The sequence below is a fragment of the Carassius auratus genome, chromosome 32, assembly GCF_003368295.1.
Source record: "Carassius auratus strain Wakin chromosome 32, ASM336829v1, whole genome shotgun sequence".
In the NCBI taxonomy this organism is placed as follows: domain Eukaryota; kingdom Metazoa; phylum Chordata; class Actinopteri; order Cypriniformes; family Cyprinidae; genus Carassius; species Carassius auratus.
This window is the reverse complement of record NC_039274.1, coordinates 18497261-18516795: the sequence shown is the minus strand read 5'-3', so window position 1 is coordinate 18516795 and position 19535 is coordinate 18497261. Positions and strand designations below refer to the sequence as shown.

The 19535-nt window shown below is 39.0% G+C and overlaps 1 protein-coding gene across 4 annotated transcripts in view; it reads right to left on the bottom strand.

Moving 5' to 3' along the window:
- Positions 1-15279: 15279 nt before the first annotated feature.
- The window catches only part of slc24a2 (solute carrier family 24 member 2), a 43580-nt gene continuing 39324 nt past the window's right edge, over positions 15280-19535 (bottom strand). For all 4 annotated transcript variants that reach the window (XM_026215780.1, XM_026215782.1, XM_026215783.1 and 1 more), the window contains 4 exons: positions 18225-18359; positions 18046-18135; positions 16694-16860; positions 15280-15759 (listed from right to left, as the gene is read on the bottom strand). In XM_026215780.1, the coding sequence (XP_026071565.1) occupies positions 15510-15759; positions 16694-16860; positions 18046-18135; positions 18225-18359 (642 nt within the window). In that variant the 3' untranslated portion in view covers positions 15280-15509. The remainder of the gene's footprint in view (positions 15760-16693; positions 16861-18045; positions 18136-18224; positions 18360-19535) is intronic.

The following is a 19535-nucleotide window of genomic DNA, read 5'->3' as shown; positions in this document are numbered from 1 at the left end:
CCAAAGGGCACAGGTTCAATATCTCAGAAAATGACCAAGACGCATGGGTACCTTGTATAAAACTTGTACATCTTTATTTAACAGACAATAAAAAAAACAAGATGGTCTCGTTCAATGAATCATACGTAACCACAAGGAGATTCCACACAGCAAGCAGCACCACCTGCTGCAAAACAAACAAGAGAAGAAAACAAACACCCCAACAAAAGAGCTGGGGCTTACTACTAAGGTGGCAGGCTGGACACCGGGCTTCAAAAATGCCCGTAATAGTAATAATGATAACCACACACACACGTGCCTCAAACCACTCACCCTCCAAAGAATTCACGGCAACTCCACACCACTCTAGTGAACAGTGAGATAACCACACGGGAAGGGTCAGCCTGCCCTCTCCAGGCCCCAGCTCCAGTACAAAAAAGAAAAGGTTACAACAACAAAAGAAATAACAGGACAAATTATGAAATACCAAGCCAAAGTTACAAAAATATAAAACAAGAAGAATAAATGCAACCAAAATAAACAAAAACAACACAGATGTACATCAAACACAAGACCAAATGAGCGTTAGCAAATGCAATGCTAACAGGTGCACAGCATGCATTTAACAAAAGCAAAATGAATATTAACAACAGAAGAGAAAAAAAGAACAAAAATGAAAACACAAAAATACAGGGAAAAAGGCTTACACAACATCAATACATACAACCCAAATCATTAAACAAAACAGAATTAAAGTAAAACGGCAGTGTTGAAGGTGCCAGCCATGCTGAAATCAAGTTGTAACTGGGATTGAAACAAGCCCACCTCACAAAATGATTTCACTTCCTAAAACACAAACGAATTATAGCCCCATTTACCTTCATGAGGACAGAAAGGGAAATAGGAGGTTATACATACCAAATCGTGCAAAACACATCCATACGGCAGCCACCCCTCTGTTCGATCACATTCCAACAGCAGAATTCAACCACAAAGACGTCACATGGAGTTCGCACGTCCAGCGGAGCGCAACGGCAAAGCAACGGTTGTTAGTCTATGGGTGCAACATGCACTCACCCGAACGCCAGCTCAAACAAAGTTACTGTTAGCAAACAACAAACATAAAAGGACTTTTAGCGTCTACCACACGGAAAACCTCGGAGAAAACACCCGTACATACCCTCTCATGCAACACAACGAGACTCCGGAAATGAGATCGCCAGATATGACGCAATACTCGTTTTACCGAACCACTCACCTTATATACCTGCTCCCTCGCAAATCTTACCCGAGGGGGGGGCGTGGTAGAAAAGGACCGCAACAACAATTTGCGTTTCACCACAATCTACCCCCTTTTTTTTTTTTTTTACGTCGCCCTCGACGATGAAATGACTGGCAACTCAATTCCAAGGCCTAAAAATAGCAACTACAGAATTAGATGCGGGAGAGATAGAAAGCGATGCACTTACTGTACGGGGGAGATGGTAAGGATTGGGATGGCGACCAGCTGTTACCCGCCCTGTTCGCCTTGGCAAAGTATCGCCGATCTCCATTTCCCCTACCACCGCAGGGACCAAAGGGTGTACGTCTACCCCCGAATCACCACAATGAACTGGGCCCCCAACCAAGTCAGGGGGTGAATCCAACAACTGAGGGCCAATTTGCAGAGACACCACTACGGCCTCAAACGCCCCATCCCCAGCATGTGTCACACCAACCAAATCTACTTCTTCCTCCTCCTGCGAGGAGTCCTCTGGGATGTCCACCAGCTCCCCCGAAGGGACACGGCTCGGAGGGACTCTATGGGCCCGACTCTTAAGCAACGAGCGATGTACGGTCTTCACCTTACTCAACTCGTCAACAGGAGCAATGGAATAGACTGCACCCCCTGCTGGAGGAACACGCACAATCTGGTAGACTACCGGGCTCCAAAGATCCTGAATCTTATGTCGACCTCTGTTACCATAGTCCTGAAGGTACACCAACTGGCCCTCCGCCAAAGGGGCAACATGGACAGATTGATCATGTTTTACCTTCCGATTTTCTGCCATGATCTTTAACCGTTCTTGGGCACCTTCAAATGCCACTTGCAACCTAGTCTCATGTTCCTGGACCCATTCGTGTACTTTACCCACCACTGGCTCCCGTACTCTACCCAACAGAAAATCCACCGGCAACCGTGGTTCCTGCCCAAACATTAAAAAATGGGGTGACTCCCCAGTGGCTCGATGGGGGGTAGTGTTGTAACAAAAGAGAACTTGGGGCAGACAGGCTACCCAATCTCTTTTTCTAGAGGGCGGCAATGCACGCAATAGATTGTGCAAGGTCCGGTTGAAGCGCTCACACTGGCCATTTCCGGCCGGATGGTACGGTGTCGTGCGAGACTTTCGTACATTATACAGGGAACAAAGCTGACGAATCAACAGGGACTCAAAGTTACGCCCCTGGTCAGAATGGAGACGACCTGGTACCCCAAACTTATAAAACCACTCGGTCACCAAAGCCTGCGCCACCGTCTCCGCCCGCTGGTCCCTCGTAGGAACAGCAAGTGTATATTTGCTGAAAACGTCAGTAATCACCAGCACATTCTCAACGCCTGAACTGGATGGTTCCAACAGAGTAAAGTCCATGGCCACGATTTCATTTGGCCTTGAAGCCAAAAGGTGACCCATAAAACTGTGAGCTAGTGGCCGTAAATCTTTACTAGACTGGCATCTTTCACACTCCTGACACCAAGAAACAATGTCAGAAGACATACCAGGCCAGTAGCACCGCTGCCGAACTAGTTCCCCTGTACGCTCTATACCCTGATGCCCGTGCTGTTGATGCAACTGGGTAAGGACATCAACCTTCAGGGTGGTAGGCAAAAGCAACTGTAGTACTTCCTCTCCTCCATTTGGGGAATACACCCTACGATATAACACACCATCCCTTTCCACTAAACGGTCCCATTGTCGAAGCAACGTCAAGGCCAGGGCAGACATCGGCAGACGTTCTTCCCGCCCCGGGCGAACCTTCCGCCTCCAAAAGGGTAAAATCTCAGAAATAACGGGATCCGCCAACTGCAAGGCACCAACTTCAGTTAATGAATGACTCGGCAAAGCAGCTATCATTGCTTGTTGTACGTCTACAATCGGTCCTGCCTCCAAGACCTGCTGCAATGATGCAGGCACTACCATGCCTGGAACTAGTCCGCCCAGCACTCCCGCTTCCGGGGGATTCTGCCGTGACAGGGCGTCAGCGTTTGTATTACTTTTGCCAGATCTATAACGGATTTCAAAGTCAAAAGCCGCCAGCTGGGCGGCCCAGCGCTGCTCCGTAGCCCCGAGCTTAGCAGTGGAGAGATGGCTAAGTGGGTTGTTATCAGTGAAAACCACACACCGACCTCCTAACAGATATTCTCGAAATTTCTCCGTCATGGCCCACTTGAGCGCCAAAAACTCCAATTTCATGGAGCTATAGTTAGACAGATTGCGCTCAGTGGGCATCCACCTCTAAGATGAAGGGCTGAGAGAAATCTGCATAAGAACGAATTGGTGAAGTAGTGAGTTTCGCCTTTAACTCCTCAAAACAATGCTCACACTGCTCACTCCAGGCATCCATAAAGTCCGGCCTGACACCCCTCTTAGGCCTGCTCTTATTACTAGAGAACTCTGCGGCCAGCCTATGCAGAGGCGCTGCAATTTTAGCAAACCCCTCCACAAAACGGCGGTAATAGCTTGCAAAGCCAAGGAAGGAGCGCAACTCTGTGGCATTAGATGGACGACGCCACTGTGATACTGCCTGCATTTTACTCGGATCAGTGGCCACACCTGCCGCAGAGATCACATGGCCCAAGTACCTCACCTGTGACTGCAAAAACACACACTTGTCCTACCGGGCCTTGAGGCCCTCCCGCTCTAGTCGACCCAGAACAACCTCCAACCGTTCCAAGTGCTGTTCCACAGAAGAAGAAAACACAATAATATCATCCAAGTAAAGAAGAAGAGATTGACATTGTTGATCTCCAAACAGGCGTTGCATCAATCGCTGGAACGTACTGGGGGCATTGCAGAGCCCAAACGGCATCCGGTTCCACTCAAATAAGCCGAATGGGGTGCAAAACGCAGTCTTATGCCTATCCCCCTCAGTAACCGGGACTTGGTTATACCCGCTGGTTAAATCCAAAGTGGAAAACCAGCGGGCACCCGTTAACGTATCCAGCGACTCCTCGATGTGCGGCAGTGGAAACGCATCTTTTCTAGTTTTGGAGTTCAACTGACGGTAGTCCACGCACATGCGCAGACTACCGTCTTTCTTCTTAACAAGGACGATCGGAGAGGCATATGGACTACAACTTTCGCGAATTACTTGCGTCTCCAACAGCTGATTGATATGTGCCCTAACTACTTCGTATTCGGATGGAGGTATGCGCCGGTAACGCTGTCGAACGGGAGTGTCATCCAGGAGAGGGATGTCATGGGACAGGAGATCTGTACACCCCAAATCCCCCTCAAAAGTGGAGAAAACCAACTTATACTTTGAAAGAAGGGCCCTAACCTTACCTTGCTCCTCCCCAGACAACTGGGACAAGTCTAGAGCATCCAATTGCCCTGCTAAAGTTGAGGAACCTACTTGGGAATTGATGGAACAAATGATCCCCAGCCCAGGCCTGACCTCCGTAACCCCTGGAGGCAAACTAACAATATGCACACTCGACAATGTACCGATCACTCTACGAGGAAACAGGAGAGTGTCAGTGGTCCCAACGTTGACAACTGGCACATAGGCTATACCCCTGACCACCTTAACAAGGGCCGAGGAGATCAACAGTCCCACTGGGAGGCCAAACTCTGGTGGCTCAAGAAGCACAACACCACTAGAAAAATATTCAGAACAGGTTGCTTCTACCAATTTAAGGGTACCAGCAGGGATGCGGGCAGCTCGAGGACCCCGCACCTTTACCTTACCTATACTATTAGAAGACTGCTGAATGCCTACCTGATGACAAAACTGTAAAGCCTGTAAAACTGACCGGGGAGCGTGTGACACTGCTGGGGATTTAAACCAAGAGGATCCATGTTGTCCAAAGAGTTCCTGGTAGCATCGGCCCAATATGTTCATCCCCAGCACCCCAGGGTCTTGAGCACCGATGCCACCAGGAGGATCCCGGACCACCAGAACACCACATTTTGGGACCACCCTACCACAAAGCTCCACATCCAATTCCACATAACCTATATAAGGAATAGATAAACCATTGGCAGCCCTCAGCTGCAGCCAATGACAAGACAGAAGGCGATCCTGGCCCCATGGCTCAAAAGATTCCCGAAAACAACTTTCAGTAATCGTAGATACCATGGAGCCAGTGTCAACCAAACAGGATGAGTACACCACTCATAATGACAACCAAATGCGGACAGGAAGACATCAGTTGCGATACAGGGCCAACACTACCCAACAAATCAGAGCCAGTATATTCCCCAACCGAGCTGTGGCCCAACAACTCGGCGGGAATTAGTTTTCCGGCAACGAGCCTGAACGAGACGGTCTATGTTCCGGCACCCGGGTGTCCGTACGAGGCAGCAAGGGCGCAGCAACCCGCTCCCCATCACACTCCGCAGCAAAATGGCCAGCTTTCTGGCACCTTCTACACATAACAGAATTATTACGGAAAGGTCGACCACGACGAGGCTGGTCTCGAAATTGAGCAATACTTTGTGTAAGCTGATTTAGCTGTTGCTGCTGCGAATGTAACATTTCCCTAAGTTCCCTCATCTCTGAATGTCGAGGAGAATTGTCCGTTCCAGAACGCGAATCACTCTGTACCCCATACTGAAACCCAACCGCCAATGGAACAGAATGGCTACCTCCTCGCGCTCCCCCGGGCATACCCTCGTGTTCCCACCTAATGGCCTCACCGCGGACGTCTAGAAGTGTAACTGTGGGCTGGCGACGGACCAACTGCTTCAACTCACGACGAAGGGTACTGTCAAGAACATGTTCAACGAATTGATCATGCAACAATACCTCAGCATTTGGAATCGCATCTGGCGCACACTGCTTGGCCTTCTCCAGGAGGCCCATAAGAGCAAGGGAAAACTCCAACAGGGTTTCCCCATCCTGCTGCCTCCTAGAGAAGAAAGCCTCTTGCAACGCAACATATGATTGGGAACACCCATATACTTCTTTCAGTGCCAAGATTATTTTGGCAGGGTCCTCCCGTTCCTCTAGAGGCCGATACTTTATCTCTTCTCGGGCTTCCCCCTCCAAGTGATCGAACAAAAAAAAAGATTGGTCCGCAACAGATAGATGACGAGCACGCATAAAAGCCTCTACCTCTTCAACCCACTCATTAATCCCTATCCCAGACCTACCACTAAATTTTGGGCACTTTCGGTCTCTTGGTATAAAGACAAGCCGCTCGGTCAATGCCGCACCAGCCCCAACTGGTTGAGATGCGACTACAGATGGATTAAGTGAACTAGAGTCAGTACTAGGGCCAGGCAACCCAGTCTGTGTGCACTCCTGTCTTAATTTGGCATTATCAGCTCTTAATTGGGCCACCAGCTCTCGGAGTTCCTGCATTTCCTCGTCCATCATATATATATATAAAAAAAAATTATAGTAAATGGATCTTACCCAAAAGAGAGGTTCCACATCCACAACAAACACTGCCGTTTTGCTTCTACCAAAAAAAACAAACAAACAAAAAAAAAAAAAGGTATCCACACCTCAGGTCAAAAAAAATAGAGAGACCCTGCCGACTACGCCAAATGTGGCGTAGCGAGATATCGCAGCAGCTCTTAATTTAGTAAGTTATTATTACAAAAAAAGTAACGACTACGCCAAATGTGGCGTAGCGAGATATCGCGGCAGCTCTTAATTTAGTAAGTTATTATTACAAAAAAAGTAACGACTACACCACCCAGAACGAACTCTGGGAAAGGCCCAAAGGGCACAGGTTCAATATCTCAGAAAATGACCAAGAGGCATGGGTACCTTGTATAAAACTTGTACATCTTTATTTAACAGACAATAAAAAAACAAGATGGTCTCGTTCAATGAATCATACGTAACCACAAGGAGATTCCACACAGCAAGCAGCACCACCTGCTGCAAAACAAACAAGAGAAGAAAACAAACACCCCAACAAAAGAGCTGGGGCTTACTACTAAGGTGGCAGGCTGGACACCGGGCTTCAAAAATGCCCGTAATAGTAATAATGATAACCACACACACACGTGCCTCAAACCACTCACCCTCCAAAGAATTCACGGCAACTCCACACCACTCTAGTGAACAGTGAGATAACCACACGGGAAGGGTCAGCCTGCCCTCTCCAGGCCCCAGCAAATCGTGCAAAACACATCCATACGGCAGCCACCCCTCTGTTCGATCACATTCCAACAGCAGAATTCAACCACAAAGACGTCACATGGAGTTCGCACGTCCAGCGGAGCACAACGGCAAAGCAACGGTTGTTAGTCTATGGGTGCAACATGCACTCACCCGAACGCCAGCTCAAACGAAGTTACCTCTCGTGCAACACAACGAGACTCCGGAAATGAGATCGCCAGATATGACGCAATACTCATTTTACCGAACCGCTCACCTTATATACCTGCTCCCTCGCAAATGTTACCCGAGGGGGGGCGTGGTAGAAAAGGACCGCAACAACAATTTGCGTTTCACCACACATTCATTCCTCATGAGTTCTCATGAAGCATCAGTATTGGGGAGTAACTAGTTAACATGTAATGTTATTATGTAATTAAATTACAACATAAATGTAACTGTAATATGTTACTGTTACTGAGGAAAAAAGAGTGTAATTAAATCACAGTTACTTATGAAAATGTTGAAGTTTACAAAAGGGGGTTACATCTGAATTTTTTAACAATCATACAGATTTACATTTACATTTACATTTATTCATTTAACAAATGCTTTTTTCCAAAGAGACTTACAAATAAGGACAGTGGAAGCAATCAAAAACAGCAATGAAATATAAGTGCTATAACAAGTCTCAGTTAGCTTAACACATTACACGTAGCATGGGCTTTTAAATAATATAATAAATAAATAAAAAAACAGATAAAATAAAAAAATAATAGAGCAAGCTAGTGTTAGAGGTCTTTACACACACACACACACACATACACACACGCACACACACACACACACACACACACACACACACACACACACACACACACACACATATATATATATATATATATATATATATATATATATATATATATACACACACAATTACATAATAAATGAGAAAAAAATAGAATACAAAAACGATTAGAAAAGTAGTTCGATTTTTTTTTAATTTAAGAATAGAATTAGAATAGTGAGTGTTAAAGTTAGATGGTCAAATAAAGATGGAAGAGATGTGTTTTAAGCCGATTCTTGAAGATGGCTAAGGACCATAGACAGTAAAAGAAATGGACACAGCGACCCCATTGGAACTCAATTGAGACAAGTGAAGCCCATTTTTAGCGTTTTTTAGCACTTCCGTTTCTGACGCGCAGACTCAAACGAAGCTTGACGACGTCAGCAACCTGTCTGACAGATGTAAATCTTCTAGTAGCTGTGTGTGCAAACTGTCATCGTTAATCTTGCAGAGACGGCGAGCTTGAGCGGGGAGTTCTTTAGTGAGAGTGAGCAGGAGTAAGTATTCTGATTAATTATTTTGTATAGTATTTTAAAATGTAATGCCAGTACACCATATAAAGTTAATTGCCTGCGAGCTTCTCCTCCTGTCTGTACGGTAATGCGACAGAGAGTCGCTGGTTATGACGCAATCGTTAGCCTATTTTTTACAAAAACTGTTTATACGGGGCCATAATGTAACATAGAAGGTAATGGAGCCCTTTATACATTGTCGTGTATCTTTAGAAATAAATAATGGACAAACAGAGTCTTTAAATGCCTCAGATGTAAAGTTATTCGCTGTCAAAGTGACGCCAAAATGAATGGGAGTCAATGGGAATGCTAACGCAAGTGAAGTTCTGCTACAAGATGGCAGCCCCCACCCGACTTCAACTTCCGGTCGAGTTCCTTGCCGCCTGCTAAGAACTCAGCTGCTCGGATTGAGTTGGGGAGTTCATTCCAACAGAAGGGAACATTTAATTTAAAAGTCCGTAAAAGTGACTATGTGCTTCTTTGGAATGGCACAATCAAGTGACGTTCACTTGCAGAATGCAAGCTTCTAGAGGCACATAAGTCTGAAGATACGAATTTAGGTAAATAGGTGCAGAGCCAGTGGTAGTTTTGTAGGCAAACATCAATGCCAGTGCAAATTGATAAACAGAGGTGTGACGTGTAATCTTTTTGGCTCATTAAAAATTAATCTTGCTGCTGCATTCTGGATTAATTGTAAAGGTTTGATAGAATTGGCTGGAAGACCTGCCAAGAGAGCATTGCAATAGTCCAGTCTGGACAGAACAAGAGCTTGAACAAAGAGTTGTGCAGCATGGTCCGAAAGAAAGGGCTTGATCTTCTTGATGATGAATAAAGCAAATCTGCAGGATCGGACAGTTTTTGCAATGTGGTCTGAGAAAGTCTGCTGATCATCAATCATAACTCCAAGGCTTCTAGCTGTTTTTGAAGGAGTTATGGTTGATGTGCCTAACTTGATGGTGAAATTGTGATTGGAAAAGTGATAAAAGTAATCAAATGTCATCAGTTACATTAATAAAGTAACTGAAATAGTTACACTTCTTATAAAATTACAATTTTCGTAAGGTAACTTGTAAACTGTAACCTATTACATTTCCAAAGTAACCTTCCCAACAGTGAAGAATGATGTGTCACAGCAGCTCATGAGTTCACATGCTCTATTGCTATTTTACCCTTTATAATACTATAACTTTTCTTTCTTTCTTCCCCAGTGGTGAGTGCACAGAATAATACAGTTGGCTGTCAACAAAACCACTTATTGTGATGCTTTGAACAAAAGACTTATGCTAAGTTTCAAATGTTAAAATAATATTTATTCTAATAATAATTACAGGGCATTAGCAGAAGTGTGCCAAGTTCCATGGTATCCTGGAGCGATTTAAGAAGTGCACATGTGACAATTTGCAAAAACGAAAGATGCACAAATAATCTTGCAGCATGGTTTTCAGGGAAACTGCTTTCTCTTGGTTGTGTTGTGCTTCACTAGGCTATATGATATGTGTTGCATATAAAAACTGCATATTTAACTCAGTATGTTTCTTCTGTGTGCAGTTGTGTTTATTTGTTTCTATTTGTCTCACACTCAGGCTACTCTAAATCAAATCACTATTTTATATGAATAATTTAGTTTATTTTAGAGTTGTCGGGTTGGATTTCACAAACTGCATATTTGATCATTCCTCATATTTATCTTTGTTTTTACCTTGAAGTTAAATATTCACATTCTTTGTGGTATTTGGAAGGAAGAGAAATGCCATTTTATCGCTTTGCATGATAATTTAATCTCACTTAGGTTCTGCAGAATTTCATTACAAATGCTTTATTAGTAAAGTGTGCACAGAATGTGGTCTTTTAACATCTCTATCACAGTGCATTACACGTTTGTTTTCGTTATATAAGATGTAAACGCTTGATGTGCAAAGAAATATGTTCCGTTAAATTTTTGCTCATATGTGTATTTGCAACAGTCTATGATTTGCATGCTTTACAATTCCGACTTTAAGCCACATTAAACATTATTCATGCTGAGCATGTCCACGTTCTACTAACTCAAACAGAATGAGAGTCATACTTGCAAAGGTAATGTTAATTTTTAAACTAAACTAAATCATAACTTTCAAAAACACCCAACATTGTGATTCTTTATTGAGTGATAGGCAATGGGTTTAATCAGTGACATTATTAATACATTTTCCATCCAGCGTCTTCTCGTCATCTCCACGCCCTGCATCTGTTGGTGTTACATTACATTATTCAGTTTTCTCTCGCAACGATGATCCGATGATTTACTTTTGCAATTCTTGATGCAGCGTGAATGGCATTCAATGGTGACATCACGACAGAAAATCGAACTTCTCCTAAACTCAGTAGCAGATAGGAAACATGATCCTCATGGTATGGCAGATAAACCATAAAGAAGTTTCCCAGAACTCAACGAGGCATGACGTCAGCTTCACGTACTCTATCAGGCCTACTGTTTTTGCAGTGGAAATAGTTTGAAGCCTGGACAAAAATAAAATTCACAGCTCCACCATTATATAACTTAATAGTCATAGTTTGCACAGTTTGCAGCGAGTCAAAACAACAGCGGCATGTAAGCTACAGTACTCACCTGCTCACGTACATAACATCTGTAGAATAAAGAAAAGAAAGAGTCCTGTTGGTGTGGTTCAACTTTACTTCACATCTTTGCAGTTTCTTATTTGATGGAAAAACTTCACTGACCACAGACAATATGCCCTTATATTTGCCTTTATTTCTTTTATTACATACTTTGCATTTAAAGTTTCTCTATATTTTGATTGTATTTGTAGCCTATATATGTACATTTGAACTAGTGAAATGGGACACTGAACACTGAATGACGGAGCAGTTGTTGGCGTGCCATGTCTATTATCAGGCATTCATCTTGTGATTCAGTACAAAAGTGCAGTTTTATGAAGAAATAAAGACAACGGTGGTTACAGAGATGGGGCCATCTACAAACGCTACGAAATGAAGCCATAGAAAGGTGAACAGAATCTGAATTTTCACTCCAACATTCAGCTTCAGCATCAATCAGAGTTAACAAACAATAATTGAACAGACACATATAAATGCAAAGTGCATATTAATAGTGCCATGTTTGACACAAAACTAAATAAAAATGAATAATAATAATTAATAATCCTGCCAGAAATCAGGAACAGTATGAAGCAGGAGCACTCGAGCAGTGTGCAGCCCTCTTATAAGACAAAATAACATACAAAATTATTACGAAAAGCAAATATTAATGCAGAAATAATAACTATTATAGTGTATCAAGCAAGGATAGAAAACTACTACTGATACGTAAATTTGAATTCCAATTTGAGGGAAAATGAATAAACAACAACAAGAAAAAAAAAAACATACATTTTCATAAAATTTACATTGCTTATAAGAGTTTTAATACCACCTTGATCATCATCAGATTTTATAAGAAAAAGAAAAGCGTGAAAGTTTCTCTGTTTCTTGATATATTAAATATAAGTTCAGCTCAATATCTACACATTCATATATTTAATACACATGCACACGCGCCTTTGCTCGGTCCAGACCTGTTGAAATGCACTCTCGTCAGTTTTATTCGTTCAGAAAATAAAAACCTTCAGTGCAAACACACAAAAAAATAAAAAATAAAATAAAAAATAAAAAATAAAAACATTTGGTCAGTGCATGTGTTTGCCTGCTAACAAGGAGAAGAAACATCAACAGGCGCAGGTTTACATGTAGAAAACATACAAAAATAATAACCCTGTCTCATGAAATATAATAATTAACAAAATCTCGTGGTATTGATATGCAAAAATGGACTTTGGCGTGCATATGCTACGTGATGACTAGGTTTCGGGTTGTGTGGTATACATGCGTCTCTTATGTACGAGAAACCTGCATATTACAGTATATGCACGCCAATGTCCATGTCAGCGTATCAATAAAACACGTTTTCTTTTTTATTTGGCATACTATTTATACGCATTTTCATGAGACTGGACTCAAAATAAAGTCCCACTACACACTAGAGGGCAGCATTTGCTTCAGGGTTTCTGTCAAGCCAACATTTCTTCAGATAGCCTATGAATAAAATCACTATTGTGTTATGTTAGTGTACAGTAATGTGAATCGAGCATATTCTTAATCAGTGAGTTCTCTATTAGTTAGTAAATTCACTACATGTGTGTCTATACAGAATACAAAGATCGAGTCCCGGAGCACCATCAGTGTAACATGCACGCGGTGCTCATAATAAATGTGTTTTTACGTCTCTAGAATAAGTTTCGACGGCGCTAGCACATGCACACTCGTTCGTTACCAAAGGAATGCTTGAGGGGAAATTATTATGCACATATGTTTTGAATCTGTTAAGCAATGAGCACATCTTCAATTATTAGGCTACAAGATTTCATGCATGCATTGCCTACTAAAAAAAAAACAAAAAAAAAAACATGTCTTTTCTAGCGTGTCTCCGATCTGGTTTAGAGTAAGTGGAGTGTGAACGCAGACTATTAGAGAAACCACTTTAGCAGCTAGGAGTGCTATATATGTCTAATGTTCTCTAGGTTTGAACACTTAACTATAGACTATAAGCATCTATATATTTTGCGTTTATAATATTATTTGACGCAGTTTTTCTATAAATGGGTGAATAGTATTGCTTGGGGAAGCAGCATGCAGTAATCGGGGTCTCCTCGGTGTGAATGAGGCAGAAAGTAATCAGTTTTACAATCAATTCTGCAGCTCAAATACCTCTACACTGCTATTAAATGATCAAGATGCTAAAAAACTAAAATGAAAGGATAGAAAGCAGAGTGGATGACATAACAGATTAAATATGTTCAAATTCAATGTATCTTGCTACTTGGCTTCTTGACATACAGGCAAAATGTAAAGATAATATATAATTATTTATCATGTCTTATACATAGTGTTTTCTTTAAAATAAGCATTCCAGTGTAGCATCCTGGATCCATAAAAACCCTTCAGATATTATTTGCCACGGTTATACAGATATATATATTAAACAATTTCAACATGAACCAAAGCTAAACCAAACCAAAAAGTTATATTATTTCTGGAGGTATTTAAAACATCTAAAATACATCATTAATTTGTTTTTGCCAGTTTTTAATACTAGGGAAGTAACGGTTCACAGATTCTCAGTTTTAGGACCAGTTGTGTACCATTTGGCAAAAAAATAAAATAAATAATAAATACATTTGCTATATTATAAAGCTGTATTTGTGTTTCATTGGTCATAATATGTGTAAAATATGTTAAACAAACAAACAAACTATTTATTAATAATAAATAACTATTTATTTATTATTAATAAATAAATAAATACCCATTAAAACATCTAGTGAATGTAGAATGCATCCTTCTAATTACTACCACCACGAGAACGTTTTCTTCTCTTGTTCTTAACAAGATGTGTTTTAAGCATACAGATATAATGGAAAGAATAAGATTTGGACCCTGTATCCGTCGTATCATGGAATAATTGCTCCAGACCAGCGATTATTCATCAGTGCAGCACATTCACAGCGTGAACAAACGGCCTGCAGAGACTGAGAAATGAGCAAACGCTGCCTGCTGTAATCACAGCGTCTGTCAGCGCAGAAGTCATCCCCGCTCTCTACAGAGTGATTAACACAACCAGAAAATAATCAGAGATCATTCTGACCGCTGAGCTCCATCCACATGACCACTTGAGCAAACTGAACATGCTCGCTGTTTGGAAATATACGTTAGAAAGAATACGTTAAAAAATGCGTTAAAAAATCTGTAAAAAGGTTTTAACACTGTATTGATTCGTTACAAGAGTTTGTATTCAGTTACGAACCGATTTCTGTTTGGTGCACCGTTACAGCCCTAGTTTACCATAATCTCCTCATATCATCAATTTCACTGCAATGAATGGAGCATTAATTGACTAATACTTTAATAATATCTTGTTTTCTAGCAAATAGATAAATAAATAAATAAATAAATAAAGATTTTTTTTTGTATTTGTGTTGTTCTTTAGCACAAATATCTTAACATCCCTAAATCTCAAAAATAAAAATAAAAATCTAATAAAAAAACAAGATTATTTAAATATCAATTTATATTATATTTAAGCATTATTTAATATTATTTGTATTATTATATTATTAATATATTTAAACCTGGGTTATTATAGCTAACTAAAACTAAAACGATAATGAAATGAAAACTAAAACCATAAAATATTGTCATTACGTGACATAAAATAAACGTATAAATCATAAAATGTTTTTATTTGGGCTAGTTGGCACTCAAACTTTAACAAAACTGAAATAATAATAATAATAATAATAATAATAATAATAATAATAATAATAATAATAATAATAATTGTTTTATTTATTTATTTATTATTTATTTATCAGTCTAAGAATGTTCCGATATTTGCACTTGAAAACAAGACAAAATACTTAGAAAATATTTTTAATTATTATTATTATTTTTTTATTATATACTTCTTTTTTTTACTATCAACTTGAATTTATTTTTGGCAAATAGATTTTAAAAGAAGAAAATAAATAAATAATAATAATAACAATAATTTATTTAGCTGTGAAAACTCTGAAAACGAGTTTTGTTTCTCAAGTAGACAGTTCAGTTATCTTCTTTAAGGACATTTCAATATTTTATAGGAAAACAAGTACAAATTTTAATATTAAAATGTTTTTAAGTGTGTAAAACCCCATAAACACACACAGAGGGCGATAGATGACGTGTGAGGAGTCTGGGAACTCTGTCATAAGTAAAGAAATGCCTACAGATGTGAGGTAAAGTCAGCAGGTGAGCGGTCAGATCGAGATGGGGCAGACGATGACCTTGTCCTCCAGCAGGACGCTGACCACCAGGAAGACCATGTAGAGCAGGAACATGATGAAGCCCAGCAGTTTGCTCATCTTCCACTTACAGGCGGCGATGGAGATGATGACGAAGAGGAGCATGATGAAGAGCAGCACGATGGCGCAGAACAGACCGTTGCTACTCACCTGAACCGGCCTCATACTGTTTATAATGGAGTACAGCAGCCATGGGAACGGTAACCTGGGAAACAAAGGAACGCTGCTTTAGGGATCTGAACATTAGAAATGTACGAAACTAAAGCTCTGAAACAAAACCGAGTGGACTGTGTGATGCTTAATGCACACTCAGAAAATACTATAAATACTATAAAATATAAATATTAAATATATATTAAAAACAATATTTAAAAATAATATTCTTGGATGTGAAATGAATGTCATGTTTTCAGATAACTGGATGTTCTTTGCAATTAAATGAAAATGTATTAGAGTTTAAATTGCTATGAAATCCAATTAGTTTAGCCTTAGAGTATTTTTGACCCACTTAATTGCATCTTTGTAAGATATTTCATAACTGCTTATTGCCTTTGGAATATGGTGAAAGTGCTGCTGAATGATTTGACCAGCACTGATCAACTAAAATATACTTTAATGCAATTTCTGTCTAACTTGAATGCCGTTTATTTAAATAGGTTTGTAATTAATGTTAGCAACAAATGACTGATCTGTAATGATGCAGTGATGTAAAGTTGCAACTTGGTACGTCATAATGTATTAAAATGTAAAAATATATTAACTTTTAAAATGTTGAATTGAATAACACTACACTTAAAATGATAATCAAGTATTTTACATGTGCAACACAACACAAATAACTATACTTACAAAAGATGATTAAAACACTGATTTCAAATGTTAGTTTTAATTTAACATTACAAAGTGCACATTATTTATTTTTATCAAATCCATATTTATTTAGACAAAATATATATAAATTATATATTTTTCATGATTCAAAGATGAATAGAAAGTTCAAAAGAGCAGCATTTATAAAAAAAAATTAAAAAAAAATATTTTCCAACATTATAAACCTCTTCACTTGCACTTTTGATCAACTTAAAGCATCCGTGCCGAATAAAAGTCTAAATTTCTTAAATAAAAAACACAAAGCGCACCCCACAGTGATGTCGAATATGTTGGAGCCCACAGAGCTGGACACTGCCATGTCTCCCAGACCCCTTCGGGCCACAATGACACTGGTGATCAGATCAGGGATGGAGGTTCCCGCCGCTAGGATCGTCAGTCCCATGATCTCCTCTGTGATGCCGATAGTCTCTCCAACCTGCAGAGATATTAGCACTGAATAATCAGACACTGAGCTCAACATCAATAACACACTGACAGTGTGCCTTGAGTGTAATTTTTTTTTTTTTTATTTTTTTTTTTAGATTTATATATCAAATGAAAGCTGAATCAATAATCTTTCCATTGATGTATGGTTTATTAGGATCATATTAGTCCTAAATACAGCTAATTGAAAATCTAAATACTGAGAAAAACACCTTGAAAGTTGTCCAAATTAATTCTAAACAATGCATATTACAAAACACTAATTAAGTTTTGATATATTTATTGTTGGAAATGTACAAAATATCTTCATGGAACATGATTTTTACATCATATCCTAAAGATATTTGGCATTAAAGGAAAAAATTATAATTTTGACCTCTACAATGTTATTTTTTTTTATTATTGATTAATTATTATTATTATTATTTGTTTTTGCTATTGCTACAAATATACCCCACCGACTTAAGACTGTTTCTGTGTCCCAGGGTCACATATGATACTGCTGAATGTACTGACAAGCATTTATGATAAACTAAAATATATTTTAATGTCTTATCTACTGAAACTTATGGCATATGTGTAAAAATGCTACTAAATGCTATGGGGCATTTGCCATTAGTAGCAAGAAGTTGCAAATTATTGCATTAAAAAAATAAAGCAACTTTAAATGTAATATAAAATAACACTACAGTTAAGAGGCTAATTAAGTACTGTACATGTGCTTCAGTATCTTAGTTAACAAATCAAAATAAGTTTACTTCTTTAAAACATGACAAAAGATAATTAAAACATGATTAAAATGTACTTTTAATTTGACATTATTACAATGGTCACTATCTAAAAGTGTGCTTAAGTGTGTTACGAAACAGTGATGAACGTGTCTCTCTTTAAGTCACTTAAGAATACTTTTATTTAATTAATATTACGCAAATAGCTATTTTAATATATATATATATATATATATATATATATATATATATATATATATATATATATATATATATATATATATAACATTATTATTATTATTTGATGTGCACATTCAATAGCATTAAGCATGCTTTTCACAAGGGTTAGACCAAAATAAATAAATAAATTATATTAACATATCTCCAACAAATGTATAACCAGGTCCAGATGTTCTGAATAAAGATGATGTTGTCCGGTCTGGTCTTACCTGATGAGCCCACCACACCATCAGGTAGGAGAATCCCGCGATCCAGCAAATCGCTCCCAGGAACGTAATGGGAAAAAACTTCTTGGAACTCTAAAGACAAAATGCAGGAGAATTGTCTCACGGTTACATGTGTTTCCCAGCTCACATCTGCATCACACACTCATCATACAAAAACTCACGTCCTTCCGGACGTCCGGCAGCGTGATCCACAGAGGGAAGACTATGGGCAGGATCAAGAGATACGTGAAGCGCTTGCGTTTGGACTCGGGCCACGACAGACTCAGAGGCTGATCTTCCTCATCATCCTCTTCACCCTGATCAGAGAGAATGTGTGAAATATGAACATTTCCAATGATCTCCAACACACACAAACCACTCTGACACATCTGAGTCCCTGTTTCTCCAATTAAAGCTTGAGTAATTCCTGCGGGATGGAGGCGCTTTTGTCAGAACAAGCAATATTTAAATGCTACTGTAAACCAGGGTTGGTAGATTTAGCTAAAAATAAATGAATAAATAAATTGTTTTTTAGTAAAATTTAGTAATTCTGTCTTGTTTTGTCATTATATATATATATATATATATATATATATATATATATATATATATATATATATATATATATATATATATATATATTTTTTTTTTTTTTTTTTTTTTTTTTTTCTAAAACTAAAACCATAAAAACACCAGTTATTATAGTTAACTTAAACTGAAACCATAAAAAAGTGTGTTACTTTAAATTAAAAAATGTACGTTAACTGAAATAACTGAAAATAAACTGAAAATTTAAAATAAAAGTAGTTGCCAAGCTATCATTTCTCATTTTCATTTAAACTTGATACATTAAAATCACAAAATTTAATTAAAATTAGACATAGTTATATAAAAAGTAAACAAATCAATAACTAATAAAAATGACAAAAACACAAAATGAATACAACTTTAACTTTTAAAATGAAGACTTAATATATAAAAATAAAAACTAATTAAAAGTATTAATAAAAAAAAACTATAATTGTATGCCAATGATACTACAAAAACACAGTTATTATTTTTTTTTACAAAAAAAGAAAAATAAAGAATATATTAATAACAAATGTCTTAGTATATGATACTAAAATAACACCACTATAAACCCAAGTGCTGCTCAGAAAACATCAGCCTGAGGTCTTTTTCCAGTGTGTGTGTTTGTGTGTGTGTGGTTGTGACAGTGAATGGCGATCCTCAGAGATGTGCTGTCAGACGCCTCAGTGTCGTCGCTGTGATGAAGCCGCTCAGACGGAGCAAAAACAAACGCCAGATCTTACTCTGAAACTCTTTCTGTCTCCCTCTCTCACCATCTCTCTCTCAAAAACTGCTGCACTGAGTGTGTGGAGAGTACAGTGAGTGTGCTTAACAATCAGTGTAAGAGCGGGCAATCACAATGGGGGTGTTTCCCTTTAAGAGCGCTGGAGTGGTTACTATGGTGATGAGTGATGTGCTTAGGA